Source organism: Erpetoichthys calabaricus, chromosome 2 (assembly GCF_900747795.2).
Source record: "Erpetoichthys calabaricus chromosome 2, fErpCal1.3, whole genome shotgun sequence".
NCBI classification, from domain to species: domain Eukaryota; kingdom Metazoa; phylum Chordata; class Cladistia; order Polypteriformes; family Polypteridae; genus Erpetoichthys; species Erpetoichthys calabaricus.
Window position 1 is genome coordinate 255,294,123 of NC_041395.2, and position 25,226 is coordinate 255,319,348.

The window sequence follows — 25,226 nt, forward strand, 5'->3', positions numbered from 1 at the left end:
AATCAAGCTCTTTGTTGCTCATGGCATAAAGCAGTCATGGATTTTTACAAAGCACATTATCTACAGTGCATCTGGAAAGTATTCACAGCGCATCACTTTTTCCACATTTTGTTATGTTACAGCCTTATTCCAAAATGGATTAAATTAATTTTTTTCCTCAGAATTCTGCACACAACACCCCATAATGACAACGTGAAAAAAGTTTACTCGGGGTTTTTGCAAATTTATTAAAAACAAAAAAACTGAGAAATCACATGTACATAAGTATTCACAGCCTTTGCTCAATACTTTGTCGATGCACCTCTCGCAGCAATTACAGCCTCAAGTCTTTTTGAATATGATGCCACAAGCTTGGCACGCCTATCCTTGGCCAGTTTCACCCATTCCTCTTTGCAGCACCACTCAAGCTCCATCAGGTTGGCTGGGAAGCGTCGGTGCACAGCCATTTTAAGATCTCTCCAGAGATGTTCAATCGGATTCAAGTCTGGGCTCTGGCTGGGCCACTCAAGGACATTCACAGAGTTGTCCTGAAGCCACTCCTTTGATATCTTGGCTGTGTGCTTAGGGTCGTTGTCCTGCTGAAAGATGAACCGTCATCCCAGTCTGAGGTCAAGAGCGCTCTGGAGCAGGTTTTCATCCAGGATGTCTCTGTACATTGCTGCAATCATCTTTCCCTTTATCCTGACTAGTCTCACAGTTTCTGCCGCTGAAAAACATCCCCACAGCATGATGCTGCCACCACCATGCTTCACTGTAGGGATGGTGCCAGGTTTCCTCCAAACGTGACGCCTGGCATTCACACCAAAGAGTTCAATCTTTGTCTCATCAAACCAGAGAATTTTCTTTCTCATGGTCTGAGAGTCCTTCAGGTGCCTTTTGGCAAACTCCAGGTGGGCTGCCATGTGCCTTTTACTAAGGAGTGGCTTCCATCTGGCCACTCTACCATACAGGCCTGATTGGTGGATTGCTGCAGAGATGTTTGTCCTTCTGGAAGGTTCTCCTCTCTCCACAGAGGACCTCTGCAGCTCTGACAGAGTTACCATCAGGTTCTTGGTCACCTCCCTGACTAAGGCCCTTCTCCCACGATCGCTCAGTTTAGATGGCCGGCCAGCTCTAGGAAGAGTCCTGGTGGTTTCGAACTTCTTCCACTTACGGATGATGGAGGCCACTGTGCTCATTGGGACCTTCAAAGCAGCAGAAATTTTTCTGTAACCTTTCTCAGATTTGTGTTTCGAGACAATCCTGTCTCAGAGGTCTACAGACAATTCCTTTGACTTCATGCTTGGTTTGTGCTCTGACAGGAATTGTCAACTGTGGGACCTTATATAGACAGGTGTGTGCCTTTCCAAATCATGTCCAATCAACTGAATTTACCACAGGTGGACTCCAATTAAGCTGCAGAAACATCTCAAGGATGATCAGGGGAAACAGGATGCATCTGAGCTCAATTTCGAGCTTTATGACAAAGGCTGTGAATACTTATGTACATGTGCTTTCTCAATTTTTTTATTTTTAATAAATTTGCCAAAATCTCAAGTAAACTTTTTTCACGTTGTCATTATGGGGTGTTGTGTGTAGAATTCTGAGGAAAAAAATGAATTTAATCCATTTTGGAATAAGGCTGTAACATAACAAAATGTGGAAAAAGTGATGCGCTGTGAATACTTTCCGGATGCACTGTATATATTCACCCAATTGTTAACCTGGTTATGTAGCTCAGGGACGGGGTGGCTGGAGCCGACTCAGCAGCACTGGCTCCAGTACACCCCAGTTCACTCCTTGAGCACTTACATTCATTCACAGAGGGCCAATTCACGAAGTACTTTGTCTTTGAGATGTGGGAGGAAAACCAACATAGACATGGAGACAATGTGAAATCTGCATATTGACACAGAACAGGCAACACTTTGAGCCCATGTCCATAAGATGGGACAGAGCAGCACTAACACTCTTCAAACATGCCTATTGAGCAAGTAAAACTTATCAAAAAAGGGATTCATTTATTAACATGTCATAACATAACATTTTCCAACTTACCAAAATCAAATTGAAGAAAGCCAGAGATTATCTTGCCCACATCAGCAGCACAATAGGTACCAACCCAGCGTACGAGTCCATTGTAAGATGCACTCACGCACACATCTGCACATGACCAATTAGGGATCAAAAATTAACATAACATGCGCATATTTGGGTTTGTGGGATGAAAATCAGAGCACCCTAGGAAAGGCCTGGGAACTGGCAACTGGATCTACGAGGCAGCAGCTCTTACCACTAACAAACCAACGTCAATATTAATGAAACTAGGGGGCTTTGCCCCTCCTCGCTTCGCTCGCCAACCCCCGGGCCTGCACTACACGCTAGCCTCTTTGCGGATGTACAATTTAAACAGATTTTTATTTTCATGGGAATTGTTACATATGCATAATAGAACTATTTTACATTACGGCGAGTAATTAACCATATTAAAAAATAGTAAAATGCAATAATTTCAAAGTAAATTATGTTTCATGTTGCGTTAGAGCTACTGTATTCGTTGAGTAATACGACTTCGTTCTGTTTGGCTTTGAAATTAACACGCAAATACTTTTTAAACTTACACTTTTACAACGTCAGTAAAAACAGTTTTTTGAATAAAATTTTCATCAATATCGCATTAAATTTTGATTCTGTGTTTGGACTTACATCGTGACAAAGCAATGTATAACTGCCCACGAGTGAATTTCGTTTCTCTCTCTATTAAATAACACAACTTTTTCGAATGTTTGGCTCTGAGATTTGTTAATTGTCTTTGCAAATGCTGTTCTAACTGGAAACTGTTAATGTTTTAATACAAATTACATATCAAGATCTGCTTTGTTGTCTAATGTTATCTGCAGAAGATGTACTCCATTACCTTTCTTGGATGGATTCTTCTTTCTATAGTAATTCGTTTGGTGGAAGACCGGACGGTGTTAGCAGTTATAGTTATTCTTCGGGATATTGTAAATTAATGTTTTCAGTGATTCGTTCAGTCGCGCATGCGCATTTGCGCAACTTTCTATAGTTTTTTCGAGTCGTTCGTTCATCATGTGATAGCCCCATAAGCTTAACCAACTCAGTCTGAGCCGGAAAGAGAATTGATTAGTTCATCTCTCGAGTCTTCGGGTTTGAGTCGTTCGTTCATCACATGACAGCCCCATAAGCTTAACCGATGCAGTCTGAGCCGGAAAGAGAATTGATTAGTTCATTCCTCGAGTCTTTCGAGTCGTTCGTTCTTTTGTCACGTGACCACTTACCGGCTCAGTAGTAGCGAATCATAGACTAAAGACCCAGGTAAACAATTAATTAATATTTTCTGTTTCTTATAGCATTATAGTTTTGTCTTGTTTGTAGTGTGATCAACATTTGTGTAAGCAGTAGATGTGTTAGGGAGGTAACAGGTAACATTTTAATTATATTTTGCTAAAATGAACGAAATGACTCGAAAAAAGATTCGTTCATTTTGCTGAACGAGACTCAAAGGTCCGAGTCGGTAAAATGATCCGAACTTCCCATCACTAATGAGAGGTGAGAGTACCGTGTGCATGGTTGAATATGGTTGAGAGGAGGACTTGAAGAAATCTCATGGTCAAAGTCACGCAGGACTTGAAAAAATCTCTTCAAACAAAGTCTCATCTTGACACAAGATTTTTTTATATATAATAAAGAGATGAGCAGACCAATAAAACATAATACTAAACACTGGCACTGGAAATGGCGAAAATGAATTGTCTCCAAGAATCTGTGGTAACCAGTGTACAGTACAGCATACAAGTGCCTTGTGAAACTGAAATATGTTCACCTAAGAAGGCATAACTCATCTGCATTGTGTATATTTTCATGACTGCACACGATGCCCTAAGCAGCATTGATATCCCATGAGACACAAATCAGCAATCAAGTTTATTTGCCCATCCAGACCACATTCCATGACATCCATAGTTTACAATTGACCTGTTTAAAGCTTATGCCATGTGGCACATTGAACAGCTGTGCAGAGCAGTGTAGTGTATGATTTTAAATGTGTAAAGGCTTTACAGTTAGTGCAAAATGTCAAGAATTACACTGTAAGCTCCTTACTTTAAACATTTAAAAGCAGACGATACAAAATTCCGTACAAGAGAAAGACAACTATTGCCTGCATTAAACTGTGGGCACACCTTTGCTTGCAGTAAAACCAGAAGACAATCCATAGTGGGTTAAGAAACCATGTCATACCACAAAAGAACTAGAAAACCCTCAAGAACAGTTCGATAGCTACAAACACCACAGAAGATCTCTCAAAGTTTCAACCCTGAAGCGAAATGATTCTTGAAAAGTGGCTTGAATTTTGCTTTGTGGTGCTCAAAGTTGATCCTCCTTTCTGATTCAGGTCAAGAAGCACTAGCTTATGAATGTCTACATAGCCAGTAAACTCTCAATAATACGACAAAGACATAACTCACCCACCAGCAGTCGGAGAGGCACAGCTGCAGCTGCGGTCATTACAGCAGCTCGGCTGCTTTACGTGCTCTCTCTGTGCACCACAAAAGGAGTCTGTTCTCTGAAATGAGAGCGGAGTGCAAAGACAGAGAGACAAGTGCTGAATAGAAATCCTGCTGCCTTTCCTGAGCCTAAAATAAAAGGCAAAGCTACTCAATAATTAAACTAATGCAAGGCTCCACTTGAGCATTTTCCCAATTAGGCTTTTTTGCAGAACACCTCTTTTATGCTAAGCAGAATACAGGAAAGCTGATAAAAGCAGGAGAGGGGCATTTCTTGCTCTTTAAAGGTCACACTCATAGGGACTTGGACATCTTGTAATATGTGTATTCGTGCAAAAGATAGATTTAACAATGAACAGCAATACACCTGCCATTCTGGGACAAAAACTGCAAATGGATTCACAATCCGAAACCAGGAAATGCCCAGGCATCTACTACTGAAATTAACAGAAGAATCAGAAAGGCTCCATGTACCTTGAAAGTCATTGGACTCGTGTCAGCTTTGAGGGCTAGAATAGCATGTCCGGCCATCAAACTACACAGAGCAACTGAACACTCTCTGTTAAGATATACACCAATGTTCGTGGAATGTCGAGGGCTGATATGGCAGAAACAAGGAAGTAAATAAATGTCTATACAGTGACAACAGCAAATATAACATTTATGTAAATAAGCTTACTCATCTACAAATGTAACAGACTGGCCACTTTAAGACACATAATTGTTGTGATTTAAGGGTTTTTAAATGCATCGAGTTATTTCAAATTATGTTTATGAGTCTATTACTTCATTCTGAAATTGTTATTAATTTATAACGTTAGGTTGTGTTACACTTGTGTGCTTTCTGTCTCTTTGATGGTGACAAAGGCTCAGTTGAAGGTCATGTGACCAGAACACCATGTTCTACCTACTGTATATACAGTGGTGTCACAGTACTTTAAGCAGTCAAGATTTTTGATTGTTTGTGGAAAACTTTGTTCAGGATTTAGCTATTTCAAAGTAAATTTAGGAATCTACATGTTTTTTGACTGTGAGTTTTTGTTTGTGTATTAGACTGTGTTGTTTTATTTCAAGGCCTTTGCTTGTTTCAGACCTACAGTTTATTTTCATCTCCTGGATCTTTTTTTGCCATTCTTTTGTCACGTTGGCAATTCAACAACAAGAACTAATAAACTACATGCAATTCGACCATACAATGACCGAAGAACAAATTATTTATTATGGATACATTTCATCCCTCAAGGGTATAAAATTAAAAATAAATAGCTGGTTTAATGTCTAAACAGAATTATGTGTTTTGATGTTGGACAGTGGCTACAGCTTCCATTCATTTTGTCAGACGTGAATGATTTCTCTCAGTCTGCATTTATCACAATTACATTGTACGGAATAACTTAAACTTTCACTGTTTTAGTAAACAGCTAGTTGTTAACTGGAATACAAATATGGTCATATAAGTTTGACATTTAGACATTTAAAGGTACATTTGTTACAATTGGTTGTAGTCATTGTTTTCGTTACACAGTGAATCACATTCTTGAAAACAGTTGAAACTCATGGGAAGGGCATTTAAGATGGAAGCCACCTATACACAAATGATCCTGAGAATCTTGGACAAACAACAAGTCATGAAGATGAAGTGGAAACTTAAAAAATGTAAAAACACCTGAATGAGATATCAGGAGTTCTTGGCTATTAGGTAATGAACCAGAGTGGCTGAATGTTCACCTGCACTCCTGTAGATCGTAGGATGTCTTTCAGTCTATTTTTGGTTTGACTAAACCCTATATGAGCAGACATAAACAATGAGAATGTCTCCCTACTGAGAAAATGCTCTGCTCGCTCAAACACTGGATGTAGATTTATAGTAAAACAGTCTACTTTTCTTATAGTTTTACTAATTATAGACATATTATATAGCTTTTGTTTTCTTCTTTGACTTTGGTAGTTAAGTTTTTCCTGATAATACAATTTAGAAAAAACTGAAGAACAGAAACCGACAACAAACATATTACATTTGTGAATTCACGTTATATTACACACCAGTAATGGCGCACTGCACATACACTTGACTTGAGCATTCCTAATTTTCATCCTCTTTCTCTGTATGTTTAGCATTCGTTTGCTCAGAGGTTGACGTGCTTGCTCCTTCCTGAGCAGCTGTTCTTTTCTCCACCCTAGCGGCCCGCTTCTTCTCTTCTTTCGTTGGCATCTTTTCGCATTAAAACTGATTAAGTCAGTGTTTGTGTTGCAATTAGTACATTTTCTTTAATTTTTCACTTAAGCTGGCACTTCAATCTGCCTCAAGTATGATTTAAGATATGAAGAGGCAGGGGAAGTGACGGCAAAGGTGGTAGGGATGAGAACGGCGCCCATATTAATGCGCCGCACGGTTGCCCTGCTGGCCGCTGCTGAGAGTTGATTCTACAATAAAATAAAATAAAAATAAAAAGAGGAATAAACTTGGTGGTCAATCATCACCCCGAAAGCGGATAGTAGACATCACGTAGTATATGTGTACCAAATTTCAGGTCAATAGGTCAAACAGTTTGTGAGCTACAGGTGATTTAAAATCTTGGACAGACAAACAGAGAGCCACGGTAGCGTATTATATAAGAAGATAGCAGGGATTCCCAAACCATTTTAGCCAAGGGTTGCCAAAATGTTATTGCACCAATAGTGTGCAAAGTTCATATAAAAACTGATACAGAAACAACTGGGGCCAAAGGCAGGCTTAGTGGCCTAATACAAGTCCTAGTAAATGAGCCAATTCCTATGGGTCTATAGTTAAAAATACACGTGCAACAGATCTATGCAAGCTAACAACCCAACCATCCTTCGATATTCTAACACACAGACCAAAAACACACCAATGCAAAGTGCCACATATATTAATAGAGATCACATATGCAGGAACAAACTGAAAAGCTGATATTTGTTCATTTTGCCTTGTGTATTGCATGTAAAGCTTACAATGCTCACCAAAGTCAACCTAACCTAACAGTTTCAATAAGTGCTACTTAAAGTGAAGACACACCAGGAGTTATCGCCACTACCCCATCCAACCGAACAAAACAATACAGGGGTTTGATCAGTCTTGAGCCATGTAGCAAGACTATGAATGACCAGCGACTTAAGTGACAGTGCACTTGAGATAACACTGGAAGACAAGAAAGCCAGTGTGGTTCAACAGAAAGCCCGTTGTCAGCATGGATTCTCTAATGATCTTTTCTCCATTCTGACTTCTAAATGAGTCTCTCTATCACTGTGTGAGGGCTTGTTAAAAATATATGGCAATGAAATGAAGCCGACGAACGTTGAACGGTAAATAAAGAACTTGAGATGAGAATGGCGGACATGCAGATTTTCACTGTGAGAAAGAAAGACAAATACAAAGTTGAAAGAAAAGATAGGCGATAGGCACAAGGAGAAATAAGCTGAAGGGTTTTGGGTTTTTGAAGCAGAAGTCAAAAAATGACAAGATGAAGAGGTGCACTGTGATGGAGGTGGTGAAGATCGAGCCAGTTGGTAAACCAGATACAGTAAGTGTGAAAAGCAGTAGTGGAGGACATGAGAATGACAAACATCACCCCTCATACAGCACACGCTGCACAAGATCATTTATTGTTCCTGGCCAGTATGACCTGCTTTCGTTTAAATGTGTTCAAATGCATGAGAGATATAAAGAAGAATTCCATTTATTTACATCAAATATATTATTTCTTGAAATAAAAAAGAAATATTGCTACTCACTGGCCTACCACTTGATTGCCTTTGCTTCTTGTAACCTTGACCTGGAATTAATGATTACAGTACAGCAAACAGCAAGATGGATAAGACAGATATGAAATATATTATTGCAAAATATTGTTTCAGTGTTCACTGGAAATTTTGCATTTGGCAACAACTTGACTCAAAGTCAGTGTGTGTGTGTGTGTGTGTGTGTGTGTGTGTCCAGTGACGGCCTGGTATTCTGTCCACGAGGGCTTTTTCCATTGTATCCGATACCACCCAGGATAAATTCAGGCTCTCTATGCCCCTGAATGTGCGTTAAGAAGGGAGGAATCTACAAATGGCAAGGAAGTGTTGTTCAGCAGACTAAAATATAACAAGATACTGTAGGCAAGAAATGGATGTACTGTGAACCAATGGCTGTCATCAAACTAAACCAAGGGTTTAAAAATCCTGGACTGTGAAATTCATAGTAAGAACAGTGAGTTTTCTGTACAAGTGCACCTGTATGTTTCTATACTTGTGACCAGGTCACATTTGTAGACACCAAGTCACTTTATTATGGCACATAAAATTGTCTTTATCAAAACAGGAGCAGTCAAACAGAACATGAAAAAAATTATATCAAATAATAAATCTATTACCAAGAGTAATTATGCACTTTGCTCTGTCAAACTATGACACTTGCATTTCTTCCATTTGTGTTAGTATGGCCTCAATGTCCAGCAAGCTTGACCAGTATAAATGGGCAACAAAATGGACAAAAAGAGAGACTTATATTACAGCTTTGGCAAGACAAGGCAAATCCATTAATTACAAAGTAAAATAAATCAATGTAATGAAATAAGGCATATAAACTAATTCAAGTGGTATATTGTTAACTTGAACCTCTGGCAGCAATGATATATCCATTGAAATTAGGTGAGACTCTTTCAACATAAGCTTAATTATATATGGCTCAGGCAGTACGGTGGCGCAGTGGTAGCGCTGCTGCCTCACAGTAAGGAGACCTGGGTTTGCTTCCCGGGTCCTCCCTCAATGGAGTTTGCATGTTCTCCCCATGTCTGCGTGGGTTTCCTCCCATAGTCCAAAGATATGCAGGTTAGGTGGACTGGTGATCCTAAATTGTCCCTACTGTGTGCTTGGTGTGTATGCCCTGTGGTGGGCTGGGATTGGCTCCAGCAGACCCCCATGACCCTGTAGTTAGGATATAGCGGGTTGGATAATAGATTGATGGATGTATTGCCCAAGTACAGATTAAGTAGGAATATTTAGAAAAAGGATGGATTGAAGTAAAGATGGGTAGGTGGATGGATAATGAAAAGTGAAATCAATTGAAGTACAGAAAATGGCACCCATTAAAGAAAATCCTTGTGTTCTACCAAAAGAATGTTGCATGACAGGGAAATGAATAAGGGATCAGAAGATGAGGCCCTAGTCAAAATACAGGACCAACTTTGTAAACGCAAAGTCGAAACTCCAAGTTCATGGAGCCAAGAGAATCCAACTGAGTGTTAGTTTGTACCCACCATCTTGAAAGACCAGGGCATATATGCCATTTACCTTTCTACTGGTGTACTGTTGATGTCACACTCCACACACTAATGGTCATTCTTACTTAGCAATGCTATAGTGAATAAACCCAAAATGGAGAAATCCAGAATGTTTACTTTTACAAAATTAAATTGTAACTAGAAACAAATAATAGAAATAAATTCTGTGTTCTAGGAAACCATTAGTGAAATGCAAAAAGGTCTGCAAAAAGTGCAGAGAAACTAAAGCTGAACTCAATTCATAAAACCTTGAACTTTCACCAGATACTCTGGACACGTTTACTGTCACGGTCTCCCACTGTCCTCCATCTGAGTCAACGCCTTCTTTGCACTACTTGATTAATTTCTTAGTAATCGGCTTCAGCCAACCACCCGAGCTTCAGCTACTCTCAAATGTCTGACTTCTCACCTTAGTTAATGGAACAGGACGGCACTTAAACGGATCACTTTCTCTAAACACAATACTGACTCTCTGGGCTGTGATGCCTTTCTAAACCTGTATAACTAAGACATACTCTTTCATACCCTGCCAAGAATTAGATATATTGAGTTTTCTAAAAGGTATCGAGCATCTATATTGAGGTTATATGCGCCTCTTCATCCTAAGGGCCTTAATGATTATAGCATCAGGCGACGACCACATTGAGTATGCACTTACTGCATGAGTGAGTTCCACTGAGGTTTAATTTTAAGGTGTTTACACACCTAGTTTATTCGGAGCATTTTTCTTTTTAAACTCTGGAGTGAGTTCACCCTTAGCCTGGTAGATGTGAAAACGCCTGTCAAACTCTGATATGGAACAAAATAATTGGACTGAGACTGTTTAGAAAACAGTGGTCTCAGCAGAGGAGCGGGCGGTTTGTGTGAGGTATGAATATGAGTGCTCTAACTGCAGTGAATGCGGCGCATTAAGGGTACGATTTGCGCATGCTGTGGCAGTCATACTATGCTGCTGCTGCTCAAAAACATAGAAAAAACACTCACAGACATACAAATACAAGTATAACACCATTCACATACAACAGCTCTCACAAATGGCAGTGAATCAGAGTAACCCTAACAACCGATTTAAGTTTAGAGCCTCCACGCGACTCTAGCGATTAGATAAGAATAATAAGAATGACGCGTGCAGGTGGGAAGTCCTCGCAATGAACACACACTTCAGCAACAATGCAGACAGAGCAGACACATTAACTTTGATGGCATTTAATAAACGTTAATCAAGAATTACAAAATTAACATATTTAACAGATACTTACAGTAGTAAAGGTAGTAGATGTGTGAATTAAAATTAACTAAATAGAGGTTACATTCATATAGTAGACTACTAGAGAGTAAATAAAACTCATGATGACTTTTCCCAGGAAGAAAATTTGTTTCTGCTCAATAAAAGAATTCTATGCTCACAGGGTGTTTATTGCCCAGCACGCAGGCCCTCCAACTTGCAAGGAAAACTTGGGGGTTGGTGGCACAATTGGCACTCCAGCCACCGTAAAAAACCTCACATTGTTCCAGTGTGGTGCTGAGGTGGGCCCAGTCCAGGTGGCTTACTGTGTGGTAGGTGCGCCATGCTCCCAACCTCTCTCTCTCTCTCTCTAGGGTCTTTATTGTATTATAAATAATCAAATTCATGATAATGATGGAAACTACTCCAAAACTGTCAGAAGTATAAGTTCATGCACAATAAGTCTATCAATGGGTCATTTTAAAGTGCTCTAAGTTTCAAGCCCTAAGCCAGAACGCACATGAGCAGAAGAGAACAACCAAGTGCATCCCAGGACTACAAGTCCTACTCTAATTAAACCTTCTTAGCCTCAAATGCATTGATAAAGTAGATCCTGCAAAATTCTTAAGGGCGATTCACATAGTTGAGGACATCAATGGAAATTAAAGGGAAGTGTATTAAAATCTGAAGCCAGGAAGCACTTCTTTCTGCAAAGAGTTGTGGGACTCTGATACAAACTACTGAGACATGTAGTCGAAGCAGAAACCCTGACTACCTTTAAGAAGAATCTGGGTAAGATACTGGGACAGCTAAGTTATTTGCTAAACAAGCGGGCTTGACGGACTGAATGTTCTCCTCTCGTTTGTCAAATTTCTTATGTTTCTTGAGAGTGGACACATACTGAGAACATTGCAGGGTTAAAGTGCCTGCCCAGACAATCCAGAGACAGGTTAGCAAGACCAGATACAAAGGAAATTTCACATATTCCAAAAAGAAATACTTTTCTGGACAAGAACTGAGCATGTCATGTAAACACAACAACTAACCTGAGCTTCCTAAAACATTTTAACTATATGTTAAAATGTGATGCAAGTTAACTACTTATTTAATTTTTGCAGCATCACCTGCTCAAGACTGGGGGAAGCACTTCACTTGCCCCAAATGCATGGGTGCCAGCGGTCTAAAACAATACACTAAAAATCTGTCAATACAAATGATGATGTTACTTTTAAAGAATGAAAACAATTCATGTTTGGTCAAGTATTCTGTCTCATCCAGTTAATCATTATTAAGCCATCAAGCTACACTTTATGAAAATTCGGTGGGATAATTACTCAATTTCAACAGTAAACTCATTCAAACATCCATCTTAAGCATGGTCCTTCCCTCTGGGGCAGTGGTCATTAGGCGTTAGGCTGCCAGGTTGCCTCACTGTCAACCATAAGTAGACTGCTGGTCACTGTTAGAGAGCCAATGACACAAATGCAAAGAAGTGTCAAAAAACAAGAAGTCAAGACTTCAGCTGTACTTGATAAACAGTATTTTTGTCATCCAAGTTTCCTCCCACGTCCTCAAAGATATGACTGTTACGTTAATTGGCAGCTCCAAACTGGGTTAGTGTGAATGAACGTGGGTGTGTGTGTGTGTGTGTGTGTGTGGGCCCTGCAATGGACTGGTGCCCTGACGAGGGCAGCTTCCTAGCTTGTGTCCAGTGTTCTTGGCCCTATCACAACGAATTGGATTAAGAGATCCGAGAATGGTTGCTTATAATGTAGAGAGTTTATTATCGTCAGCAAGTGTGAACCTCTTATTCTGTTTAATGCCATAATTACCTGCTTACCTATAATTTGATTCTATTAGTGGCAAAATAATGTGTACACTTGCAAGTTGCTATTGGAGTTTGTTGTCCATCCTGGAAATGGACATAGTCAAATGTCATTGGGAGTATGAAGTTTGGTCTTCAAGAAAAAGACTAAATACAAACACATAAAAGTGGCAAAAAGAATCTTTACTTCTTTTTTGTTAAGTAAAAGGACAGGGTGCTAATGACATGAATGCCACATTACTGTAATATCAGAACCTTCTGCTTGATTGCCATCTGGCTGTTGCCTCCATTTTCAGCTCGCTTCATAAGAGACTGAGTCAGAGAAGCACTTTTTCAGTTCATGCATATGTACAGTAAATGCTTACAATGACTCAAACGATGTAGCCTGAAACAATATGACAACTTTATAGAAGATTTTCTTCTATAAACACATTTGCATGGTGCATCATACAGCCCACGTCCTCTAAAGCAGTGGTGACAGAATAAAAATGTTAAACATACATTTCTGTTATTAAAAGCAGTTGGCATTCAACATGTCTGGTAAAAAGTCTTGGAGTTCTCAAAGCACCTAACCCTTATCAAGTCTTCCCACTCTGTTTACTGCAAAACAAAACACTCTCCCTACTCCTCGGCTTTGTATTAACATCACTGTATTTAAACACGTTTTAAAGTAAATATACGTTTTGCTTTTATATGCAAGAAAACAAAAATATGCAATGGTCTGAAAATAAAACTTGAATTTGATTTTTATCACATTTCCAGCAGCTCTTAAAGATTAAAGACCATCTTCCTCAATGAATTTTGTGTCGTCTCTCCAGACAGAAGAAGTTCAGGGGGAGCTACAGCCTTTTGTGACAGTAGTTGGTGACAGGAAAGGACCTACCTAGATCAGGACCGCACATTGATCAAGCGGCACATCCACTAAACAATGTCTGTCTGAGACTATAGGAGGTTAACTACGCTCAAAAAAATATACTTCCCATGTCGGCCGTGGCACCGCCAGGCTGCCCAGAAAGACTAAGAACAGGTACGCCATCAAAGCAGCCACAGAGCTTTCGATGCAGCACAAGACTCACTCCACATCCTCCTATGACACACACGTTCCATGAATCGGTGCCCCAGATAAGCCTGACTTAACAAAGTGACAGCCTGTTTCAACACTTCCACATTTTTTGTTCTGGGAAGCATCATCAATGAGTAAAGTTCCAGATATCCAAATCAATGATAGATAGATAGATAGATAGATAGATAGATAGATAGATAGATAGATAGATAGATAGATAGATAGATAGATAGATAGATAGATAGATAGATAGATAGATAGATACTTTATTAATCCTAAGGGGAAATTCACATACTCCAGCAGCAGCATACTGATAAAGAACAATATTAAATTAAAGAGTGATAACAATGCAGGTATACAGACAGACACTATCTTTATATAATGTTAATGTTTACCCCCCCGGGTGGAATTGAAGAGTTGCATAGTTTAGGGGAGGAACGATCTCCTCAGTCTGTCAGTGGAGCAGGACAGTGACACCAGTCTGTCACTGAAGCTGCTCCTCTGTCTGGAGATGATACTGTTTAGTGGATGCAGTGGATTCTCCATTATTGACAGGAGCTGGCTCAGCGCCCGTCGCTCTGCCACGGATGTCAAAAAACCATGAAATAGAAGCTTCTGTAGTGTCCCTCTGTGTTCAAATTCAAAACCAAACAACCGTACCTCTTTTTTTTTTTTTTTACAGATTTCTGACTGTTGAAGCACTAAGAAGAAAACTGTCCAAGCAGTCAAAAGAGATTTTGGCACAGGCCTTGGCAGCATGTATGTTTGTGGCCAGCGTTTCAAATCCATCCATCCATCCATTATCCAACCCGCTGAATCCGAACACAGGGTCACGGGGGTCTGCTGGAGCCAATCCCAGCCAACACAGGGCACAAGGCAGGAACCAATCCTGGGCAGGGTGCCAGCCCACCGCAGCGTTTCAAATCTGACAAATATATATTGTTCACACGATGCCTTAAGACTGGTGCTGTGTTGAACCTTTTCAATTGGAAAAACTTAACGTCAGCTTTTGAAAGGGCAAATACTTATCTTGTAGTTGATGTGTGAGAATCTGCAAGGTCAAATAAGAGGACACTAGGTCCTTTCTTAATGGAACACAACCATGCAGTGACAGCTGCTCCAGGTGAGCATACACAACGTCACATAACTGCAATGTGAATACAGTAAGTTCTTTTTTCTGCCTAGCACTATGAACTGTATGTTTAAAAGCACATCCAATAGTATTCTACAGCCTTTGTCCAGTTTTGATGCTTTTGCTGTCAGGTGCTTTTCAACAATACTTCTCAGCATGCAAAATTATTGGAAGTGAAAGGACTGAGGTGGAGTGGACACGATCTGCTGCTGATTGACTAACAGAAGTAGGTTTACCCATTCATGCATTACTTCCAAATTTTGTGAACAGGGCTTATTACAAACAGAGGTACCATTACTGGCCTTACGAAAAAACTGCAACAAAGCATATTACCTGTTTACACTGCAAAAGAAAATGTAACGTGTTTCTCGACAGGTGCCAATGTCTCATCACTTCATCTTAACATATGCTAAAACATGTTTTGTGCCCATTTGATTTGATTGAAAATTTCCTAAAAATAATGAAATAATTACTTATTGAAGGATGGAAACATTACTGCTGGGACAATCAGATCAGATATTGTATTTCATTGCATAACTTATGAAATTGCACTGAAACAGATACCTCCAAAATATCGAACAGACACAGCGTATACCACGTGACCCACCATTATCAGAATAAACCTTCAGTTACCTTGAGCTTCGCCCTCCAACTGCATTGTGATGTGACAAGCGATTACTGCATACTTGCTGCATTTATGATACTCTTCACGAAACTGCCTTGAAGATATAAAAGCACAGATCCAAAAATACAGGGCCATCCTTGAGGAATACTCAGCCCAGTTGCAAAGATTCATTTAGTTAAGATAAAAACATAACCGTTTAATACATTAAATCTGACATGACAGTCTACTAAAGGAAATGGAATGCTAAAAATGACATACTACCAGACCGTCTTTTTGCTAACAATGTGTTTATTGTGGTGACAAGAGTCAGCTTTAAAAAACTCTCACAGTTTGTCTTTATGTCATTGGGTCTGAGTGGTGCATTTAGGCCAAAATCAGAACAGCTGAATAAAATGAAAAATTGATTTAGGTTGTAAACCCTGTGGTACACATTCTGAAAATTACAGCGCCTCTAAAAAGTACTCAACCCCTTGGAAGTTTTAACATTTTATCATTATACAACATGGAATCACAGTGGATTTCATTTGGCTTTTTTAACATTGATCAACACAAAAGACTCAGCAAAGCCAAAGTGAAAAGAGATCTCTACAAAGTGATAAAATTAATTACAAAGATAAAAAACACCAAATGATCATGTAACTATTAGAAGTCCCATAATTAGTTAAATGGTGATTGCCTGTCTGTAGTCAAGGGGTTTCACTTGATTATAGTACAAATGAGACTTGAAGAGTCAGTAGGGTGGCCTAAACTAGACAATCAAGACACAAAAGGACACACCAAGCAGCTCTGTGGTACGTATTGAAGAGCACAAGTCATGGGAAGGTAACTGAATATCCTTTGGAAATCATCCATCCGTCCATCCATTTTCCTGCTCCCCTTATGCAGGGCACGGTTGTAAGAGCCGTATTCTAGGAAATGGAAAGAGTATGGAACAACTGTAAATCTGCCTACAGGAGACCACTCATGAAAACTGTGTGATCACAGAAGAAGATAACTACTGAGGAAGGCCACCAAGAGACATATGATAACTGTCACCTCCTTCTTCTTCTTCTTTCAGCTGCTCCTGTTAGGGGTCACCACAGTGGATCATCTGTTTCCATATCTTCCTATCCTAGAGCATATTCCTTACCTTCGCTTAGGCCTTCCTCTTTTTCTCTTGCCTGGTAGCTCTATCCTTAGTATCCTTCTCCCAATATACCCAGCATCTCTCCTCTGCACATGTCCAAACCAACGCAATCTCGCCTCTCTGACTTTGTCTTCCAACCGTCCAACTTGAGCTGACCCTCTAATGTACTCATTTCTAATCCTATCCATCTTTGTCACACTCAATGCAAATCTTAGCATCTTTAACTCTGCTACCTGCAGCTCTGTCTCCTGCTTTCTGGTCAGTGCCACCATCTCCAACCCATATAACAGAGAGATATGATAACTTTAAAGGGGTTAAAAGCAACAGTGGATAAGATTAGACAGACTGTGAACACAGCAATTGTACCTTACTCATCATGGCAAAGAGAAAAAATGGCTACAGTTTGTGAGAAGGCACATGGGAGTCTCTAATGCCAGTTGGAAGAAGGCTCAATAATTTGATGAGACCAAAACTGAGTGTTTCAGCCATCAGACTAACGTTATTATTTGAATACAAAATGGGAGGTTTAAAAATTGAAACTATACCGTATGAGAAGGTGCCAGACAGTGTTCAGAAGCCATTAAGAAGGCTAACAGAATGTTAGGTTATATAGCACGATGTGTGGAGTACAAGTCCAAGGAGGTTATGCTCAACCTTTATAATGCACTGGTGAGACCTCATCTTGAGCACTGTGAGCAGTTTTGGTTTCCAGGCTACAAAAAGGACATCACAGCACTAGAAAAAGTCCAAAGAAGAGCGACTAGGCTGATTCCAGGGCTACAGGGGATGAATTATGAGGAAAGATTAAAACAGCTGAGTCTATACAGTTTAAGCAAAAGTAGATTAAGAGGCGACATGACTGAAGTGTTTAAAACTATGAAGGGAATTAGTACAGGGGATCGAGACTGTTATTGTAAAATGAGTTCATCAAGAACAAAGGGACACTTGTGGAGGGTACATTTCATACAAACATTAGGAAGCTTTTCTTCACACAGACAACCAGAGACACTTGGAATAAGCTACTAAGTAGTGTGGTAGACAGTAGGACGTTGGGGACTACTGATGTTATTTTTGAAGAATTAAGTGGATAGAATTAGTGAGCTTTATAGGACTGGTGAGCTTTGTTGGGCTGAATGGCCTGTTCTCATTTTGACTGCTATAATGTCCTAATCTTGAGCAGGGTTGTGGGAAAGCTGGAGTCTATCCTAGAAAGCATCAGGCGCAAGGAAGGAACAATCCCTGGGCAAGGTACCAGTCCATGGTGGGGTAAACATATTCACACACAAACTCACGCTAGGGCCAATTTAGCAATGACAGTTCATCCAAACTGCATGTCTTTGGACTGTGTAAGGAAATCAGAGCATCTGAAGGAAACCCACATGGACATGGGGAGAACATGCAATCTCCATGCAGGGAGCTTCCAGGAAGCAAACTCCAGTGTCCTTTTTTGAGAGGCAGAAGCACTAACACTGTGTCCACACCTAAAATGATCACATTATCAAAAACACTCCATCCCTACCATATAATGCAGTGGTGGCAGTGTTTTGGAATTGGGATTCTTTTAATAATAATAACTCTTTGCATTTATATAGCACATTTCTCACTACTCAAAGCGCTTAGCAATTGCAGGTTAAGTGCCTTGCTCAAGGGCCCAACGGAGCAGAGTCCCTATTGGCATTTACGGGATTCGAACCGGCAACCTTCTGATTGGCAGTGCAGATCCTTAGCCATAGAGCAGAACCGCTGTAGCAGGCTCTGAACGGCTGGTGAAGGTAAAGCGTAAAAGAACATGCGGAATACAGGAAACGTCTGGAGGAAAATCTGAAGTAGTCTGCAAGAAATCTGCACCTTGGGAGAAAATTTCCTTTCCAGCAAGACAATGGCCCCAATTATAAAGCCAAGGAGTGGGTCAAAAACAACAAAGTAAATGTCCTGGAGTGGCTGAGTTAGAGTCCAGATTTCAGTCCAATTGAGAACTTGTGGCTGGAATGGAAAAAGGCTGTGCACTCACAATCGCCATGCAACCTAACAGAGCTTGAGCAGATTTGCAAAGAGGAAGGGGGAAAAAGTGCAAAGAAATTGCAGATGTGCTAAGCAGAGAGAAACAATGTGCCTGTAAACTCAAGGCTGGAATTGGTGCTAATGTGCATGTAGTAAATGCTGATACGAAGGTGGTAAGTACTTAAGTCATCGATTATTTTGTGTTTTACATTTGTATTTAGTTTAGATGCCTTTGCAGTGATCTGTTTTCACTCTGACATTAAAGAGTATTTTTCCACTGGTCAATGTCAAAAAAACTAATTAAATCCACTGTGATTCAATATTGAAGAGTAATAACATGTTAAAACTTCCAAGGGGTGCGATACTTTTCATAGGCACTGTAGTTCACATTTATAGCAATGTTCATATTGAAAGTATTGTGTCTTATTTTGAATAATAACAGTGAAATTCAGTACCCAATACATCCAATGCCACATACTGTATGCAAACCCAATTCAAAATCACAGGGAATGTAACGAAAGAACCAACCTTGCAGGACGGGCATTTCACACACATCCACTTACACTAAGCCAGCGTTTCTCAACCTTTAAGTATTTGCAACCCGGGTTTTCATAACAGTTTTAATCGCGCCCTCCTAACGTTTTTTTGAAAGGAGCCCACTAATACCAATTTGTTCTTTTTTAATGAATGATATATCATAGATGCATATTTTATTATACCTACTTAACTTTTATCAACATTTATCTAACTATATATTTATCTTTCTAGTATCAGAATGTAGTTGAAGTTAATTTGTTTTGGTTTCAATAGATGTATTTTTCATATTTTTGATTCTTTTTTTCTTTATTTCACATCTTCGCACCCCCCTTTTTGTTAATTCACACCCCCCGAGGGGGGCCCGCCCCACAGTTTGAGAACCACTGCTCTAAGCAAACATACGTGTTTGTGGAATGAACCCCCATGTTCCGAAAGAAAAACCCCAACCATGTAAGCACAAGCAGAAAGTGCAGAATCCATAGAGCCAGGTATCCTGGAGTTGTGGGCCTGCAGTGCTAACACTGACATTCTGTGAGTATTCGATGAAAGGTGCAAAAGGCAGATAACAATTCCTGCAGGTTATTAATGTTAGGTACAGTAGCTATTTGTATTTTAAAAAGTCATTATTGAACTAGGTTTCTTGAGCAAAGTTTTAACATAGAATTCCCAAACCCTACCACTGACTTTTGCATTTTGTTCAGATATCTAAATTTGTAACCCTACAAAAACTAAACATTGTAGCTTTCTAAATTACGATCACTTGGAAACTTGTGAAGCTTAAAAGCTACCACTGACTTACTATAAAATGGCCTCTTTAACAGAAATTGGAACAATTAAAATGGCATACAGTAAGACCTCACTCAGTTGTTGCCTTAATTTAAATTTTACCTTTTCTGAGAGTCCAAAACAAAGGACATACTTGATTTTAAAAAGTATATACAGTAAGATCAATCTATCCATCAATGTTCTAACCCACATATCCGGGGTGCCACTAATATGAAATGTAACTGGTTTGTGTGCTGGTGACTTCTTGAACAAATGTTCTCTCCTCCTTGCTTAGTAAAACTACAGTATGTGTACAAATGGCTCACTTTAGCATTGTCAGTCATGGGCAGGGCGCTCAGCAATAACATTATAACACAGAGCCTGGGGAGGTCAGGGTAAATAATTTGAAGTATACGAGCCAGAAAGCATAACATACTGCTGTAAATGCATTCATACACATCAATTTGAGAATAAATGCCAAGACCCGAAACCTTATGTTCATTCAAGACTAATGTGCTGCATTCTGAGATATAGTTGAAAAACATTTCTGAGAGATCAGAACGGCAGAAAAATGGCAAGTGGCACTCATTTGACAAACTGAGGAGATCGTTCCTCCCCCACACTATGCGACTCTTCAGTTCCACCCGGGGGTGGGAGGGTTGAATGTTAAAATTATACAAAGTTATTGTCTGTCTCTATACCTGCATTGTTATCACTCTTTAATTTAATATTGTTCTTTATCAATATGCTGCTGCTGGAGTATGTGAATTTCCTCTTGGGATTAATATTGGGATTAATAAAGTATCTATCTATCTATCTATCTATCTATCTATCTATCTATCTATCTATCTATCTATCTATCTATCTATCTATCTATCTATCTATCTATCTATCTATCTATCTATCTATCTATCTATCTATCTATCTATCTATCTATCTATCTATCTATCTATCTATCTATCTATCTATCTATCTATCTATCTATCTATCTGATCCTCTAGGAAGCTGCACTCACATCCCAGCTGACTATGAGTAAGGAGAACTTCTCTGTTGCCATAGATTTTTCTCTTCCAACCTCCTAATTAACTCTTAACTGGCCTAATGTGGATGAGTTTATAAATATGGCCACAATGATTTCATAACTTGTCCAGGATTGGATCCTGTCTGTGGCTGATTCTGCCAGGAAAGAGTCTGGCACTGTGTGATATGTTATGGAATAGACCAGTAAACCCCCGATTCTCTAAAGAATCGCAAATGCAAGAATGGTAATCAGTTTCTATTCCCTCCGATATTTGGAGGAATGACAAATGATGGAGGGTGGGAGCGTCCTGGTAAAGTTTTCATTGAATTAAATGCATATATTTGTAATAAAATTAATCAATTTATTAAAACAAAAATTTAATTTTAATTGTTACATCATTTAAGTCCAAAATGTCTTTGAGTTGTTGCACTTATAAATAAAAACAATATCGGAGTGGAAAGGTTTAAATGAAGTAAATTGGAAACAAAACATTCATAAAATGGTAAATACAAAATAGATAATTAAATATCTCTTTATAAACAACATTTTGAGTGAAGATGGTTTGCTGTCCTTGAAGTAGTTCTCCCTGGTATGGAGTAGTTTAAAAGCTTTACTTTAACGTCACACGAACGCCGAACTCTTGAAAAGGCAACATAAAGTTGTCCATGTGCAAATACAGGCTCAGATAGGTAAATGCCTACTTTGTCCATGGTTTGTCCTTGGGATTTGTTGATTGTCGTGGCAAATGCAGCCTTAATGGGAAATTGCCAAGGGTAATTCCAGGTCAGAACTCGTAAGGTCAATTCTGGGAATCAAAACAGTATTGGTAGAATGGGATCCCGTCAGCACTTGTGTCTCATTAACATTTTCTGTCATGGTGTTCACGACTAACCGTGTACCGTTTCATAAACCATGTTTAGTATTAAGGTTTCTTAATAGCATGACTATTGTCCCCACCTTAAGGTTAAGATTGTGTTGTGGTAATCCGGCTGGGTTAATAGTGTTTAAATATTCTAATGGGAAATGAAGATGCTCAGTTTCGTGACTTCTTTGCTTCTGGTGTTTCTGAAGCGCGTTGTGGAAGCCTCTGTCTATTGTTTTTATCCATGTGGTCTCGTTCTTGTTTCTCTGTGGCTGTGTCGTTAGGTACAACTCTTACTTTTAATACTGAATTACCATTATGTGATTCAAATATGCAACACCGACTGCTGGCACAGTGGATTGGAGCAAGTCTAGTTTACAGGTTGTGTTGTTTGGGCACATCTATGCGGTCTCGTACAGGTTGTGTTGTTTGGGAGCCACCTACCGACTCTGGGAAGCCGCTGGGTTTGACTCTGGGGCGCTGAGGCGCTCTGGCGCAAGTGCCTCGGTGCGTCCTGCGTCTGCCATCCGTGCATATATTAAACTGTCATTTAGTAATATAGATGGGTTAAGAAGATGAACGAAGGAAGCACTTTGAGAATACCTACTTATTAGGTCCTATTATAAGATGGACGCATGAAAATGGCTGCCAGCTTTTGCAATACCCTGCACAGAAAGCAGCAGAATGAATAATGATACATCCCAGCAATATGCAAAATGTTTTCTTTAAAGCAGAGAATAAAAAAGAGTGATTAACAGGTCGAGTGACATTTTACGAGGAAGCACAAGCACATTTATTGGCTTAAGGAATATATCTCTTATGTTAAATAAAGACTCACAACCCTCACTTAACATTTTAATATTCCTTTCAATTGACAAAAATCAGCAGGAACAGTTCTTTGCAACGTATAACCAGACTTGCCTGACTCTTATGGGATGATGTACAGTGATTTATGAATTTCAGAGGGCAAAACAATTATGACCAGCTATTTTGTCATCATAGACAACAAGGCGGCTGTCAGATTCTCCACATATAAAACCAGACCACAACAAAGCAAGGCAATGTGTCCCTCACCAGTTTACTTCTAACGGCTGCTTAATCAGGTACACGGTGATGCCACGTTGGAGTGACTGGGGTAGAATGTTTCGGCAATCTAGTGTTCATAAAAGAATTTTATTGTATGACATTTGTTAGGTGTGAAGCAAAACTGAGATCAGTTCTTAAATGCTATACAACACTTTCAAACAGACTAGTTGGTCCCACTACATGATGGAGGACTGCATACAAGTAATTGATTCATCTCCAGATTTGATGTCACTTGCCCATCTAACAGCATCAGGAAGAATTACAAACTACACATTATCCCTCCATTAGAAATGCACAAAGGCTAAGAATTCTTTATTTATTAAAAAGGCCGAAGTTAGTCATCCACTCATTTACATTATGGAGAGCAGGCCCAATTCCAGTAGGCTTTACAGAATGATGTAATCAAGGCAGCTTAGTCTAATTAAGTCTAAAATTAGTCACATAAATTATTACATTTTCACACACATCCAGACCTGCTTTTAATCCCAAATGGAAATTCTAATTGCATTTAATTAATCTGTGGCAATTTAAATACTTTTCAAGACAAATTATTAAAAGTGAACATTTTTAACCCATTTTATTGTAGGATTTCCCCCCTCAGTGCACTATAATGTAATTAACACATACAAATGCAAACCGTGAAACATGAATGCAAATGAAATGCATGAGGCACCTGCTTTCACGACTGCGTTGTTGGTTCCGACAGCACAGCCCAACAATGCAAGTAAATCACTGCAGGCTCATTTATTCCGTCGTTAGCACTCTTGCCATCTCGTCGTCAGCTGATTTGCTGTCCTTCACTAGAATTCAGATGAGCGCCTCAAAATAATGAAGAGCCTCACAAAGCACACTAATTGGATCTAACCCACATGGTGAAATATTTGAATATGTGCGTTATAACTACAAAACTTCCACTATGTATGTTATTCTCATCAAAAGCCAATTAATTCCACAAATGCCTTTGCTTTTAGGACATGTGATGGAGCCTTGTGCATCCATTAGAGAGGCAGTGCTTGTAACTCCCGACAGAGGAGGCTTTGTCTGTTAACTTGTTAAAAATCCTCAGCCAAACACTGCATGCATTCTTAGAGTCCGTTTCATGGCTCATTGAACTTTGCAAGTGAGCAACACAAAAACAAACAAAAAAAGACGCACACCAGCAAAGAATCGTTTTTTACTCCAACATCGCTCAGTGTGCCCTCTGAGAATTGACTTGGTGCTACTATGTGACACACATTTTTAAGAACTGTAACAGCTGTCAGAAAATAGCACTTGACTAATTATTCCTTTCATTCATTGTACATTATGTAAGTCTGCAATTTGCACCTCATGAGTATCACTAACAAACAATATTTAGAACACATGAAAACTGAAAAATGAATGTCCCATATGAGCAGGCTCAGTAAAAACAATTTTATATCTCTATAACCAAGTAATATACATCTGTTATTAAAATTACACATGCACTGTGTTGTTGAATATTCTTATTTTGGGAGATAAACTGGTGTAAGCTGTAACAATAACTAATTTACTTTCTCTGGATGAAGAGGTCCAGTAATTGACCAAGAATTCCTCTGCAGCCTACCTGAGTCACGGATGGTGTTAAGGTTCACAAATACTGCAGAATCCATCCACTTGTTCATTTTTACTTAGCACTTCATTCATTTTAAGCTAGACCACTGCTGACCACCATAATGCTAACAATAACAACAAAGAATTCAAAGTTGTAGAGATTGTGTTGACGGTGCCTACAACCCATCGAGGCCTGAATTAAAAATAAATCCACTCACATATCTAGTTTCTACCTTGCCCCTAATGCTACCAAGACAGGTGCAATCCCTCAGTGATGTTAAATTTGAATAATATAACATTTTTAAATCTTCTTAATGCAAATTCAGGGGAGGCCTGAGCATATTCCAGAAACACTGGGCATTAGGCAGGAACCATCCTTGGACAGGGCACCAGTCAGTGTTTTCCCCACAAAGAAAATTTAGCAGCGTGACACGATTGCAAAGGTTTCAGGTGTCACTGCTACGAAATTATATAAACTAGCCAACCCGCGGCATAGCATACACCGCATAATTATTTATTGATGGGTGAACACATCCTGAAAGACACAGTTGTCCAAATGGGGTGGGTTTGAGGATACGACTGAGTGAATGAAAAGA

General features: G+C 39.4%; 1 protein-coding gene across 3 annotated transcripts in view; it reads right to left on the bottom strand.

Annotated features, from left to right (window-relative positions):
• Nucleotides 1-25,226, bottom strand: part of phyhiplb (phytanoyl-CoA 2-hydroxylase interacting protein-like b) — a 93,766-nt gene that overhangs the window by 44,454 nt on the left and 24,086 nt on the right. The window contains exon 1 of one of the 3 annotated variants that reach the window (XM_028795400.2): nt 4,467-4,580. The exons of 1 other annotated variant lie outside the window; for it this stretch is intronic. In XM_028795400.2, the coding sequence (XP_028651233.1) occupies nt 4,467-4,506 (40 nt within the window). In that variant the 5' untranslated portion in view covers nt 4,507-4,580. Of the gene's footprint in view, nt 1-4,466; nt 4,581-25,226 lie in introns of those variants that run through there. One more of the 3 variants, XM_028795401.2, reaches the window with a different exon arrangement.